This window comes from Heterocephalus glaber, unplaced genomic scaffold, assembly GCF_053883595.1.
Source record: "Heterocephalus glaber isolate CG9 unplaced genomic scaffold, H.glaber_assembly_v1.0 deba00001687, whole genome shotgun sequence".
Lineage (NCBI taxonomy): Eukaryota > Metazoa > Chordata > Mammalia > Rodentia > Bathyergidae > Heterocephalus > Heterocephalus glaber.
Genome location: NW_028258412.1, coordinates 27,076,368 through 27,091,571, shown reverse-complemented (window position 1 = coordinate 27,091,571; position 15,204 = coordinate 27,076,368). Strand labels below are relative to the sequence as shown.

The 15,204-nt window shown below is 61.1% G+C and overlaps 1 protein-coding gene across 5 annotated transcripts in view; it reads right to left on the bottom strand.

The window, feature by feature from the left end:
* The window catches only part of Adgrd1 (adhesion G protein-coupled receptor D1), an 85,353-nt gene that overhangs the window by 24,573 nt on the left and 45,576 nt on the right, over positions 1-15,204 (bottom strand). For all 5 annotated transcript variants that reach the window (XM_087198510.1, XM_013071863.3, XM_004844000.4 and 2 more), the window contains one exon: positions 666-739. In XM_087198510.1, coding sequence (XP_087054636.1) covers positions 666-739 — 74 coding nt within the window. The remainder of the gene's footprint in view (positions 1-665; positions 740-15,204) is intronic.

Genomic DNA, 15,204 nt, shown 5'->3' with positions numbered 1-15,204 from the left:
CATCATGGCTGCGCTAGTGACCCACACCCCCAGCTGCCGGCCCCTTCTCCACGCCCCCCAGGACACAGGGGCCCTGTGTCCTCTCCAGGGCCGCGTCCCCACTGCAGCGTGGTCGGTGGCATTCGCTGTGGGCAGTGGCTGGCGCCTCGATGTCCAGTGCTGGCCCTGTCCCTCTCCCTCAGCAAACGTCTGCTGAGGTCCACCGTGCATTTCTTATTCAGCTAATTGGGTGTTTTGTTTTGTTTCGCTGCCGTTGAGTTGTCTGAGTTCCTGGGTGTTGGTTACGGACATCAAGACCCTGACACATCAGCCAGCAAAGCCCTGCTTCCCGAGAACCCCCCGCCCCTGGCCTCAGCCTCCTGCAGGAGGGGACACTGGGGACATCGGCCCCTGACCCTGCTGAGCGGCGACCTCCACCTGCATCTCTGGTGAACGGGCTGAGGGTCACCCCATCCTGCAGTGTCCCCGCCACAGGGAGCCCCGTCCGCCGGGTCGGAGAGGAGGCGTCCCCGGCACACTCTGCCCCTCCGCCCTGTGTGGAGGGTGTTTCCAGCCCACGGGACCAGGTGGCCACGTGGCCCTCCTCCGATGTTACGTGACTGCTCCCCACTGCCCTCCCTCTGCCCCTGCCCGGCTCCACCCTGGCGCCTCCCACACGACAGTACCTGAAGTCCAGGAAGGCGCAGTACAGGAAGACATGGTTGCTGCCGTTGGTGGCATCGATGTGCTGCTTACCAGTCTGAAAGGGAAGGAAACAGACATACCTCATGACGCAGCTGGGGAAGCCCAGGGCCCGGCCCTGAAATGGGACACCTCTGGCTGCCACAGGGCGCTACATCAACTTTCTACCTCTACCCTGCGTGGTCGGAGAGGGCCGGGCCCTTGGCTGTCTCATGCCACCTCTCTCTCCTCTGCCACCACAGCCCACAAACCAGGCCCCACCCCAGGGCCTTTGCATCTGCTGGGCTCCCCAAGAAAACCACAGGGCTTCTCCTGCCGGGCTGTGCTCAGATGAGAGACCCTGCCCCCCGGCTGTTCAGAGCAGTGCCACCTGCCTCTCGGGCCCTCGCCTCTTGTCTCCCGCAGCACTGGGCCACAGCGCGGCGCATATTACTTGTCTGGCTCTGTCTCCCCCCGGCACGCACGCGGCAGGAATGTCGGCTTCCAGGGCTCACTGGCCCTCAGGCGAGCAGGTGAAGGAGGAGCAGACAAAGACCTGGAGGCCGCAGCCGTGCCGGGTCCCCTCTGGGATCGGCTGGGCTGGCCCGGCTCCCGCACAGGCTGCTCCTGGGCTGCAGCCCCAGGGCACTGGCACCCAGCCGCGTCCCGCTCCTGCCCAGTGTCACAGAGCCACCCGCCCACCCCAGGGCGCTGTCCACAGCAGGCGCCCCCTGGGCTGCAGGGTCACTGGCAGGGCGGGTCTGTGTTAAGGACGCTGCGCCCAGCCCAGGGGACCCCAGAGTCCACGCCCCATACTGCACGGGCAGAGGGTTCCGGTCGCCAGGGGGCATCCAGCCAGGCGCAGGATCCCTGTGCGAGCTGCCGGCATCAGCAGTGGGGGAGCATGCACCCCACGCAAGGCTTGGGAAGACCCGAGTCAGGAACGGGGGCCCCCATGCCTCAACCTTGGCTCCAGAGGACAAGGTCAGTGGGCAACATGGGAGGTCGACGGGAGCCCTGAGAGGTCCAGCCTTCCTTCCTTCTGGCTGTGTGGGTGTCCCTGCCTGCCCCTCCTGGCCCCGACTCCTTGGTGCCTGGCCGCTCTCGGCACCCGAGGTGTGAGGCGTCTGGCGAGCGCCTGCCCTCAGGACCTTCTCACCAGCACAGCAGCGGGGAGGACGGGGCCATCCCGGGGCAGCGCACGCGAAGGCTGCTCCAGTGGTCAGGGCCAGAAGGCAGGAGGGACAGAGGCTGGAGAGCGGCAGCAGGGCCCGAGGGGCCCAAGGGCACACGGCAGCACCCGCTTTCGCCACCCTGCCCTCGAGGGGCCACCATCGAGCAGCTTGGGGCATACTCAGGCCCACGAGCCCGCGGGGTCGGAGCAAGCTGTCACCGAGAGGCCCGGCTCTGCTTTCGATGCCCACCGGGTGCCCAGGGACTCAAAGTCCCTGCTCACAGGAGCTCTGACCAGGACGGCCAGTGTTCTCCGCACAACGCCCAGCCCAGGACTTGCTGTCCCCGAAGCCGTAGCTCCCGTGCAGCGCAGGGCTGACCCGGTCCCCAGCAGGGACTGTGCTCGTGTGAGATGCACCCCACGCCACACCTAGAAACGCTGGCAGGCACCACTCCCACCTGCTCCCTGGGACAGGGCCGCCCGCCAGTGGACGCTCCCAGTCATCGAGGGTGGCTCAGCCCAGAAGGGTACCCCGGACCCTTCTGGAAGGCCTTGGGACCTTCTGAGGTGTCTCTGTGTTTACTGGAAAGCGAGGAGTCTGGCACCAGATCGCAGCAAGTCAGTGTCGCCTGGTTAATACCCGCCATGGTAATGAAGAGTAGCATGGGAGATAATTTCTGCTCATTGCCTACTCAAAATATTTTCATTTTACTGTCACATTAGGGCTTGTTTCTGGCCTCCCCTTTTTACACTGAGTACAAAATTAATGAGTTACGACTGTGTCTTGCTCCCACATGCTCACTGGTCTGACGCGGTCACCTGTGTTTGCCATGAGCTGCCTCTGCGGAAGGGATGCAGAGCTGGGCCTCAGCCGTGCCAGCACTCCCTGGCCCTGTGGCCAGGCTGCCAGGTGACCCTGAGTGCCTTGGCACCCCTCTGACAGCAGCAGTGACTGTCACCCATGTGCTCTGTGCCATTGTGTTCCAATGGCGCCTGAGCGAGGTCGTTTAACCCACGACCCAGCGCTGTCTGCCCTCAGAGGCCGCCGTGACCCCTGGAAGTTGACTAAGGCGATGACATCTGGCCTTGTCCCTCCGCCCCTCGCCTGGGGATCACGTTTTCCTAGCAGGTCGCTGGCTCCCCACCGCACATCAGAGACTTGAGGTCACTCAGCCCCATGACTTCAGATGCGAAGGGCCCTGTCCTCTCCAGGAGCCACAGGGCGGGTGGGCGGCCAGGCAGGGACACGTACGCCTCCCAGAGCACAGAGCACCTGACCCGGCTCCACTCGAGGACGCGTGTGAGGAGCAAGGAAAGCAGCAACGCAGAACCCTAAGGACGGGCCGTGCCCTAAGAAGGGCCGACCGCTGAGGGGAGCCCCCACGGCCAGGGCTCAGTCAGCAGGGAAAGCCCCGGCCCTGAGCCGTGGAGAGTTACAGCTTCGATGTGGCTTCAAGCTGTGGCACTGAAGCCTCACCTGGCATTTAGACCGAGGTTTTTCTTCCCTGTGTTCTTGTCACAAAATCGAACAGTGTTTAAGACCAAAGACCCTATTGTTCTTTATTTGTTTGGTCAAACCTGGCCTCTGTCCAGCGCTGGGGACGGCTTACGGAAGGGAGCGCACAGCCAAGGGTCATTAAATCCAAGAGAAATGGAGACACCGTGGCCGAGAACGTGGGGACGGTCAGTGCAGAGGGCCATGTGCGAACCCACGCAAGCCTGGGTGCAGAGCCGCATGGCCACGGGTGGCTCCGGGGAGGGAGTCCTCACAGCGCCAGGTCTAGGGCCCGGCCCTCCAGCCTCCCGGCCCGTCTCACGTGCTCAGGGGGGCACAGCGGGCACGGCTTCTCCTGTGGCCCTGTGCCTCTGCCCTTGCTCCCTGGTCTCACTCGGGGCCTCCCTGCAGCTCCCCTCCTGCCCTATGACCTCACTTCCTGCCTCCCACACCCTCCCTGCATGGGGGATGCACAGGGGATCCATCCTGCGTGGTTGGTCCTCGAAGCACTGGGTCCCACCAGGGGACAAGTCCACACAGTGCCCCTGGGCAAGGACACGGGCACTGGGGATGAGGCCACTGCTGGGAGCCCCTGTCCGGAGCCCAGCCTGGTGCTCAGCAGTCACAGCGCCAGGGACTCAGGACATCAAGGGGCCTGGGACGGCCAGGTGGCTTCCTTCACAGCAGCCAGGGAAAGAGTCACTTGGCAGGGACTCTGAGTGCAGAGACCGGGGCGGGAGATAGAGGAGGGATACAGGGATGATGCACAGATGGGGGACTTGTGAGAGGGCGGGTACACAGGTGGACGGAAGATGACAGGCAGCTGGTGAGGAGGGTAGATGGGGACTTACTAGACGACAGCGACAGATAACAGAGGTAGATGATGACGACAGGAGATGGATGGATGGACAGACGGCTAGGAGACAGACGATACACTGACGACAGCTAGACACAGACGGTGGACCAGGGCCCAGGGAAAGCCTGCCTCCAGCCCTCTGTTCTCCGTGCTATTGGTTGTGTTGTTGTAGTCTTTTGTCTTCTATACTTTTCTCAAAAAGGCAGAATAGGGGCGGGGATTTAGCTCAGTGGTTCCACTGCCTGGCTCGCAAACGTAATGTCCCGAGTTTGATCCCCAGTACCAAAAAAAGAACAAAAAAGGCAGAATGTTGAGATGAGAAGGGACCGCGGGCCTCAGGTGTCAGGGACAGCAGGAGGAAGGGCAGCGGGAGGGCACCAGGCGGTTCCGGGGTCTTCGCTGGTGATCTGGTGGCACAGCCCCGCCCGCAGCAGGGGCCCGCGTCACCCTGGGAAGCCAGTGGGACCGCCGTTTGGGCACCGGCCCCGCTTGGTGCCTCTGTAGCCCCCGCGTGTCTGCCCCAGTCCCAGTACAGGCTGAAGAGCGGAGCCAGCATCGAGCTGCCCAGGACCCTCAGCGTGGGCAGACAGGAAACGCTGCGCTAGGAGCCAGGCTTTCACCTCGGCGCCTCTGGCGATTTGCCAGCTCTACACAGGGCCGGGAGTCCCTGAGCCAGCGAGCGGACAATGGGCCACCCACTGCGGCCATTCCAGGCCCAGGTCCAGGCTGGACACGCCTGGACACGCGTGCCCACGTGTGCCCGCGCCTGCCCCCTCCCCGCCCGAGTCCCAGGGAGGGTCCCAGGCCTTGGGCACAGAGGGGCTGAGGCTCCCAACAGCAGCCCTGGTGTCACAGGCGGCCCTGGGCTGAGGTCCGCAGTGAGGAGGAAGGGGCGGGACATCCCTGGACGGGGCCCTGAGTGCGTCCACGTGGAGGAGGCTCTGGGACGCTCTGAGACGCTCTGAGACAGGAGGGCTGGTCTGGGACTCGGCTCTGCTCTGTCCCCGCAGTGAGCCTGGCGGGGTGTCCTCCGCCGGGAGCCGGAGCCTCTGAGGCTGGCGTGGCGTCTCCTCCCAGAGAGCTCGGCCCCCAGGCTGCAGCAGGAAAAACGGCCCTCGCAGCCTTGAGCACTGGGTTGGCTGGGCAGCAAGACCAGAGCGGTTCCACCCTCGACCCCAGAGGATCACAGGAAGCCACGGGCATGTCTGATAAGGCACTCATCAGACAGGAAGAGTGGGCCCCAGAGCCCCAAGGTCCCTGCTGAGAGCAGCTGACCCGGGGGGCTGACACAGCACAGAGTCCCGGGCCTCGGGCTGATGGGCACTGCGCCCGGCTGGCCTCAGGTGGCCTGTGCAGGGGTGGCCACTCACTGGCCGGCATCCACTCTGAGCGAGCAGCATCTGGCCTGCCACATGTTCTGCAGTGTCCAGTCCTGCTCTCCCCCACACTGCATGGCCTGCTGAGCTGTCACCAAGGGCCAGCAAGGGGCCACCCGGCAGCCGGAGATGAGAGAGTCTCGCTCCCAAGGCCAGGAAGGGCAGCCTTGCCTATCCCGAGCCCTGCTGAGCATATGCCAGGCTGACGGGAGCCCTTAGCCAGGGGTGCAGCAGAGGAGGGTCCCGCAGCGCCCACCAAAGTGGTATGGCCTGTCCCCCATGGCGGGTGCCGGGCTGTCTGCCCAGGAGATGCAGAGACCGTGCAGGGTCTCCCACCGCGACCAGGTGTCCAGGCCCACTGGAAATCGATTCCCCTGCTGAGAGCTGGGGTCATCTCAACCAAAGGGGCGAGGGAATCAGCAACACGGGCACTGCCTGACAAGGGCAGGTGGAGGGTAACCTGCTTCAGTGTGACCTTCGGTCCCCACAGGCTCTCGTGGCAAAGCCTGGGCCCCAGCGCAGAGTGGGCAAAAGCTCTGACCCCATCGGCGGGTCCACCAGGGTGTGAAGATCCACTCTTGGAGCTAGGACTTGGTGAGGGAGGAGGTCACTGCACAAGATGCCTCATGTCCCTCTCCTTCTCTCTCTGACCCCCAGCTGCTTCCTGGATACGAGGAGGCGAGCGGCTCGCTGCCCATGAGCCCTGCCACGGTGCTGGGTGTCCCCACGGGCCACAGCCAGGGAGCCATGGACTCTGAGCTTGGGAGCCCAAATGCGTGTCATGGTTTAGAACTAAAATGTCCCCAAGCTTCGCACACTCCCAGGCCGAGCCTTTGGAAGGTGATGGAGTCATGGGGTTCACAGCTGACTGCTGCTAGGAGGTGAGGTGTGACCACAGGGTTGAGACCGGAGGTTTCTCTCCCTCCTCACCCCTCCTTTCTCTCTCTGCTTCCTGTCCACCACGCGGTGAGCAGCTCTCTCCGCAGGCCCCTCTGCCAGAACCCCTGCCTTGGAGCCAGCTGACCATGGACTGAACCTCCATATACTGTGAGCCAAAATAAACCTCTCTTCCTTCAGGTGTGGGGGCGGCCAGGTATGGTGTCCCAGCAACAAGAGAGTGACTAAAACAATACACCTCTTGTCTTTTAAACTGTTTCTGTCAAGTACCTGATGTTGTAACAGGAACCCAAGCAGGACTTTTAAAGCAGCCATCATATGAATGCTTACACCACCAACCACAAACACGCTCAGAATAAATGAAAAGTAGAGTCCTGGCAAAGAAATAAAGATACAAAGAGAATGAAATGGAAATTTCACATGTGAAAAACACAAAGCTGAAATAAAAATTGCAATGAATAGGATCAAGGCAAAATAGATCACAGGAAAGAACAGCTGGAAGAAGAGTAATCTGAAGAAGAAAACAAGAGAAACTACGCAATCTGAACAAAACACACAAAAAAGTTAACAGAACCTTGGGGACCTGTGGGACAATAACAAAAGACCTAACGTCCATGTCATCAAACCCCATAAGGCTGAGAGAATATTCCAAGAAATGATGACTGGGATTCCTCAAATTTGGCAACACACAAACATGCAGGCTCAAGAAGCTGAGTAAACCCTGAACCATGCCAGAAAGTCATCATCGGACCGCTGAGAACTGGAAAGAAAGAAAACAGATCTTGGAAGGGCTAGCAGAACAGCCCTGTCCTTAGGGTGGCGCCCACTGGAGCGCTGGGTTCCCCCTCACAGCTGCCAGGACACTGGAGGGGCATGAGGTCCAGAGCTGCCCTCAGCCCTGACCCCTGTGGAGTGGGTGTCTGTGAGGAGGCAGAGGGCCTGGGACAGTGGAGACGGCCAAGCCAGCAGGCCCGCCACAGCGCAGCATCTCAGTCACACTTGGGGACAGGAAGGCAACGAGATGCAGCAACAGGCGGCATGGGGTGTGAGGGAAGACCAGGTACGTCCTGCAAACATGCATGCTGCGACTTCCTCAGTGACTCCAGCCCAGCTGATGCCCACTGGCCGCAAGACACCTGCCAACACCAGGCCTGGTGGCGCACACCTGAAATCCCAGCACTCAGGAAACTGAGTCAGGCGGATCTCGTGAGTTCAAGACCACCCTGGGCTACACAGCAAGACCCTATCTCAAAAGTAAACAAAACAACAACAACAAAAATGCCTGCTGAGGCTGAGCAGCTGACTGAGCCGGCCAAGCCCTAGGGACCCCATGGGCCCAGGACCCTCCTGCCCTCCCTACAATCCAGAAGCAGGTACATTGCGTGGGCGCGGACCCTGAGCTCCCCAGGGGGATGTGAAATACAGAACCCCGGCCTGCCCGTGCATAACCTGAGTCTCACTCGCCCACAGAGCGTGGTCCCTGAAAACACGACCAGAACACACTCAGAGCATTGACCTCTGAAGTCATCAAATTCCAGGATCCAGGAAGTCACTGTCTACCTGCAGATCTCTCTTTCCTCACACAGGTACAAAAGTAAGAGGGCTGAGAAGGAAGAGCAGGTGAACAAGAAAGAGGCCCGCCAGGCACTGTGGTCAGGAAGACAGGCCATGAGGAGGAGGCGGAGGAGGCGGAGGCGGAGGAGAGAAAAGGGGCGGACCTGCAGGCCCACGCCAGCCTCGCCACACGGCCTCAACGGTGTCCCACAAAAGTCTCCTTCACCCAGGGCCTCAGGCCGCAGCTCTTCTGGGAATGGGGCCTCTGGGGAAGCCATCGAAGCCACGTCTGAGAGGAGAGCTGGACTGGGACAGGCCCTGAGTCTCCCCTTACCCGGGAAAGGCACGCAGACAGGAGTCCGGGCAGCCGGGGGAGGCCTCAGGGAGAGATCGGAGCTGGCAGAGTCCTCGGAGCCCCCAGAGAGCCAAGCTACCCTCACTTCGCCCTCAGCCTCCGGACAGTGAGTCTGGGTCCCTGCTGCGCAGAGGCGAAGGCCGTGGTCATTTGTCAGGGCAGCACCAGGACACGGTGCTGCCCGCATGGCCCTGCCATTTCCCGGCCCTTGGCCAGTCCCCTCCTGAGCCCTCTCGGCCCCGATGGTGATGCCCAGCCCAGGCCAGCTCCCTGGAAGCCTCCTCCAAGCACCAGCAGGGGCGAGCGGGAGTCACATGTGGCCTTCAGACCTGTCCCCACAGTGGTGCCACGCAACATCACCCACGGTGGCCTGCTGTACCTCAGACTCGTCCACGCCCACATCCACGCTGCGGCCCACGCCTGTCCCTTGCCACTCACTGTCACTGTAAGCCTGGTGCGTGGGACCACAATAGCTGGTACCGATCTGTTCCGGCCACGGGCAGCGGCGAGCCCCAGACCCTTGCACTCAAGAGCGCCCGTGGCTGTGGGATGCTGGCCCCTGGGTGCTCCCGGGGATCCCACGGCCTTCTCCTCCACCCGGCTGGGCACGCTTCCCCCCAAAGCCAGGTGTCATGTGAGGGCTGGCCCTGAGCTCCCGGGCTGCCCACCAATTCGGCAGCCACCCACTCCAGGTTGCCGGCTCTGCTCCTTGAGCTCTCTCTGGATTATTCTTCCTCCCAGATGCGCCTTGCTCTGGGATATCTGTGTCATAAATTATTTTCCCAAGATGAGGGTTAGTGTTTCTCCATGGTGCACCTCCAGCCTCATTCTCTTCCGTATACAAGAAGAGAAAAGAGCGAAGCCTAAACCCCGGCCTCAGCACCGGCCTGCTGGGCTCTCCTGCTGGTCCCCACCCCAGTGCTGGGGGGCAGGGCTCCCACCCGGCCGGCCTGGCCTCGGAGAGCTCCTTATTAGGGTGGAGGCACAGCCATGCCCAGATCCATCATCCCAGTCACCCTAGTTCCCAGTGCCAGGACTGGGGATCCTGCCCAGAGCCGAGAAGCCTTCTCCCTGGTCATAAATGAGAGCGAAACCCCACCACGTCCAAGCAGCTGCGCTCTGCATTACAACCAGAATAAAAGAGCTCGGGCTCTGTGCCTGCCGAATCCTCAGCAGAGGGGAAGACAGCCCTGTCCCACCTCCGCCTGCAGCACTGCGAGTACGGATAACCAGGAGTTCTGATTACAGGTGCGCCAGGAGTGCATCACAGTCCCGAGGAGTGCCCTCCTGCTCCTGCGGAAACGTGAATTCTGTTGGCCAGCACAAACCACGTCTGTGGTCTTGCGTGCTCTGACGCACCACATTGGAGAGAAGCCTGGCTCCCGGAGGGAAGGGCAGGCCAAAGAGAAAAGAAACCAGGTCGGCCAGCCCCAGTCTGGGCTGGAGACCTGCGGCTGCCACGGGGTCTGCAGGGGGCCCTCTGTCACCACTTCCACCTGCTGTTCCTCTGTGTGAGTTCATGAAGAAAGCATTGAGTGCCCAGCCTTCCCCTGGTGTGCGCCTCATCTCGCTCACAAACATGCTCCTTCTCCTAAGTTAATAAGCATGCACAGCTTGGCTCCAGACATCCCCTCTCTCCCCGTAGCAGAAGGATAACTTTTAAAAGAAAAGTCCTGCTTCACACACAGATGCAATGAACACATGCCAAAAATACGAGGTGTGCTCGCAACTATGGTAAGTGTGTAAATAAAGCAGGCCATCAATAAAACATGCCACCTGTGCCCTGCCCAGGCTCACATCACACAGCTCACCTGTCGTTCCCGGCAATGTGTATTTTACTGTAGTAAGTTCTTTATTTGAATGTTCACTGTATCTTTTGATCATTTTTGGATTAACTCATTAATTAAGGGAACTGATGAGATATTACTTCCCTTCAAGGAAAAGCCGAGGAACTGCACACTCGTGAGGCTGGCATGAGTGCCGAAATAAATTTGCCTAATTGGTGCAAAACTGGCAAAATTCATCAGCATCCACAGGGAGGAAATCAATGGAGTCTCGCCAGACAGAATTTACCTTTCAGAGGAAAGAACCTAAGGACATGCAAGGTGTGGGGGGGCTTGGGGCAGCACAAAGATGCGGAAAGGAAGACAGAGCCCGGGAATCGGGTCTCCAGGGCCGTCGAGCTCTCACAGGAAGTCTCGGCAGGCTTTCTGGTTCTGTCCACAGTCACCACAGAGTTTCTCTCCATAAATAAATTTCTCTAAGAACTAAATAAACTTAAATAAAAGACACAGACAGGTTCAAAAACTAAAATTTTTGTGCCGCATAAATGGAAAAGGAGCATGAAGTAATGAGGGAGTTGAGACACGGGTAGAGTAACAGAGCCAGGTCCTCCCTCCAGAGCCAGCACCTGAGGCCACCTCGAGGATCAGCACCAGGCACCCAGGTCAGGCCAGGCCTGAGAGCCACCAGGGCAGAGCTCCCTGCCCGACTCTCGGCAGAGGGCATTTCCAGGCCAGGCTGGAGGAGGGAACCCCGAAGAACCAGCAAAGTGCCTGGAGCCAGCACTAGAGGGACTCTTGCCAGAGAGGGAGCCCCGAAACTCAGTGGTTCAGACACAGAGACCATCTGAGTGTGCATGGAGGACACTACTGCTGGTCAGGAAAGAAAGGACAGAAAGGACACAGGCCCTGCTGGGAGTGCACGCGTCCTGGCGGCCCAGAACCTGCAGATTCCTAGAGCGACTGTGGCCTGCTCCAAGGGCTCTGCTGGAGGCTTAGCCGAGAGACGAGTGAGCCCACTCAGTGCCGCTGCAGAGGTCAGGAAGTAACTGGTCAGCAGAGACAGAGCAGGACACGGAGGGGCCTGGGCACCCAGGAAACAGGACGCGGACCTGTTGGTGGGCTCCACCACAGCACTGGCTTGCGGTCCACACCATGCGTGCTGTCAATGTCCGCAGTTGGCTTTTTACAACTATTCCTCAGATAAATCTGTCTTGGGGTTGTGGAGAAGTGCAGGAGCAGCAGCCTGGCCGGCAGGTGGTCTCAGGAGTAGCACCAGGACCCCAGGAGGCTGAGCCAGGAAACGCACATAATCGCCTTGGGGACCGGGACTGCACCTCAAAGCTTCAACAAGAGCCTTCCACACCAACCTGACTGTAAAGCCCCAAGTCTGCGGCACTGGGGGCAGCTGGAGAGCTGCAGAGCCATGTGAAAATCAGCACACCAGGGTTTCCCGCCCTCTGACCCAGCCTCCCATTCCCCAAGTCAGATCCAGAGCTGGAGCTTTAGTTTGTGTGAAGCCAAACCTGCCTCGCAGAACCAGGAACACCAGCCTTGCTGCCTTGGCCGTTCCCGGAATATGTCCCTGGGACCAGCTATGCTCTAGTTTACTCACCTTAATCGCCACTGTAGAAGGTCTAAAATTCGAAAAACAGCCCTATTCATGGAGCTGCTGTGGGGTCACAGCCAATTGCTTCAATGCCAATCACCTGTCATTCTCAGGGCTCGAAAACCATGCCAGGTCGTTCCCAAGGCGCAGCGCTTGCTCTGAAGAGATGCGCGCCTCCCCGGCTTGGCAGAGCACGTCCTCCCAGCAAGCGGCCTGGAGCACAGCAGGCCTTGGAGGAAGTGAGGGTTTGCCCTGTGATGGCCCAGATGCAGAGTGGCAGAGAGCGTGCCCAGGCGTGGTGGGAGAGCCTGGCACCACTGCACTGCGGGGGGGGGCCCTGTCCTCTCCGCAGAGCCGTGGGTTCAAACCCGTGCACATCTGAGCTGCTGCACAGCTGAGCAGGAGCAGCAGGACAGGGCGGTTCAGGATCCACACAGGCCGTGCACCCCCAGCCAGCTGCAGGTGGGCTGGAAGGGAACGCACTCCCTGGGGAGCAGGAGCACTCAGCAGGGCCTCGGGCCACCACCCACCGTGCCGTCCACTGCCCACTCCCGAGGGGAAACTGCTGACCCAGTCTGACCCTCATCCTCAGCGCCCCACTCGGCCCTCGCGGGGCACCAATCCAGCATGCCAGTGACAGGTGCACACGGGTCCTCGGAGGTGCAGCCACAGGAGGCCTGCCGGGCTTGGGAGGACCCCAGACAGATGGCTCTCGGTGGGGACCAGGCACTTCCGGCTTGTCCCTGTAGGAGTCTTAGCTCAACACCGAGTTATTCCAACAACCCACCCTCTCCTGGGAGGCAGTCGTTCTGGGTGTGTCCCACAGCTCCAGGGCTCTCTGTCCCCAACACCCGGCCACATGTCATGCCACGGTGACCCCAGGATCGAGCCAGGTCAAGGGAGGGGCAGCCGACCTCAGCCAGGCAGGACTTGGAGCCCTGCTCATTCGTGGGCACCCACGGGAGGTCCAACAGTGACTCCAGCTGGCCCTGAACCCTCTGTGGGTCTGGGCCAGGGCTGGACCCTTAGGATCTGGCTGACCCTGCTCATCCTCTTCGGAGAGGCGGGCACAGCAGCCTGGCCCAGTCTTCACAGCCACAGGGGAGCTGGCTGGGGCGTGGGGACACGGAGGATGCATGTGGCCCTGCCCCTTCAGTAGGCGGGTCCTCCGGCCCAGCCTCTGCCCCCTCGAAGTGCCCTTGTGGGGCCCAGGAAGTTCCAGCCAAGGAGAGAACAAGGCTGCCTGCCTGTGGTCCTGAGGGGTAAGGGGCAGAGGAGGAGCAGGGCCGGGCGGGCAGAGGAATCAGACGAAGCTCGGCCCTCAGCGCACGCCACCGCAGCCTGTCACTGGCACGGTGAGTCGGGGCGCTGGCTGCTGGCCACTAGGCCGACAGACACGAGCTCGGCGCCTTGCACAGCCAGGATAAAAGCCACGGCGGAAAGGGCGGAAGTGTCTACTGCGGCCACAGCAGAGGCCCACAGCAGCGGCGGGCCAGCAGTCATTGGCCTCAGTGTGTCCTTTTTGAAGGTGAACCCAGGGCCTTCACACTGAGCCACGCCCCAGCCCTTTTTATTCATTTACGTATTTAGTTTTGAGGCGGGGTCTCACTAAACTGCCCGGGCTGGACTCAAATGTACGATCCTCCTGCCTCAGCCTCCCGGGGTGCTGGGACTATAGGTGTGCACCACCAGCTGAATTTAGTGTATTCTTAAGACCCAAGTAAGTTTTGCCTTTGTTTAGCAAATGAGCAAGGAGACTTAGTCACGCACAACTCGGCCCTGCGTGAGTGTGGGTGTGAGTAACCCTAACACCCCCGCGCTGCCCTTTCAGAAATGTGAAAAATAATTACCGGGACGATGCGGCCCCATCTACATTACTTTCTGACTCCGTGGTGAGCGCAGGCATTAACAGGTCTGTGGGGAAGTCGGTGACTTCCATTAGCATAGTTCTAACACGGTTTCTCGGGAAATAACAACGCGCCACACTATTTAAGGGATTGGCTGCTGCAGCCTTTCCGTTTTCCAGGCTTAGAACAACAGCTGCACTCCCGCGTGGCCAGCTGCTAACCGCACCGCGTCCGGCCTGGAAGCCAAGTCCCTCGAGGGGCATTTCGCATCCGGAGGCCGAGCTGGGACAAATGTCTGCACTCACGAAACGGGGCACCCAGGGGAGCTCCATACCGAGCCCTGCTCCCCGCCAGCAACCTGCAGAGCGCCTCGCCTTCTGAGCTCTGCGTCCTCTGCTCAAAGCGGCTACTGTGCGCAAGTGCAAAGGCACAGGGAACTGGCAGTGCGGGGGAAGACAGCAGGCCCAGGGACGTGGAGCACGCAGGTGCCCCATGCAGCAGGGCACAGTGTGGTGACCCCACCCAGCCAGGAGCCCAGGAAGCCCTGGGAGAGAGCAGGATGGAGAAGGGGCAGGGCTCCTGGTAGAGGGCACAGGTGTAAAGGCCCTGGGGTCGGGACAGAGTGGAGGGGACAAGAACAGGATGAGAGCTGTCCATGCCAGCTCTGGGGCACCGAGAGGGGAGGCGTCGCAGCAGGGGAGGAAGAGGCCAGACCTGCCTCTGACCAGGATGCTCGTGGTGACAGTCTAGGTCCGGTGACGGCGAGCCTTTTAGAGCGTTCAGTGATAACAAACAGCTGGCTCTGACACGCATGCCACAGGTTCGCCACCACGGGTCCAGGGAGACTTGGGGTGTGGCTCTGGGTGCTGCGTGTGGACGGGACATGGACGTGGACGTGGCAAAGCTGAAGGGTCAGCAGGGAGGCTGCCACTGTCCTAGCCCCGAGAAGAGGCTGGGCCTCACAGCCACCCTCCAGGGCTGGCCCCGCACGGGAAGCTGGGACACAGCCCCTGAGGAGGCCCCACTGCCCTCAGGGAGCCCCAGAGCCGACTTCCTCCAGGAAGCCAGCGCCGCCCCACCCTGGCCCAGCCATCCTGCTGTGCAGTCAGCCGTGCTGTGGCCACAGACCCTGGAAGAGCTGTCTCCTCCAGGCAGGCGTGCACAGGACGTGAGGAGCCTTTCCGGGTTGTCGGCCTCATATCACCAGCACATAGTGCCTCGCCCACCCTGCCACCGCCACCTGTTCCCGGGAGGGGCAGCAACAGTCTACGAGCGGCCTCTGTGGGCTCCTTGTGACCCCCTGTGCCCCTGCCACGTGAGGCCCAGCCCCGCCAGAGGTCACCACCTCACCCCAAACCCGAGACTCTTCACTGGCAAAGGGCTTCTCCTGTGCAATGAATCTGGGGCTTGGGGGCACCCGAGCCCAGGGAGGGGGTGGAGCAGAGAGAAGGGCACCTGGGGATGGATAGCTGCTGCTGACGACTGATCTGCAGACAGAGGGTTCGGGGCCTAGAAGCTGGAGAGGCAGCGAAACAGTCCTGCTCCGAGCCTCCGAAGGGAGCTCGGCTCTGAGCACGTGGGTCGCAGCCTGCAGGGCTCT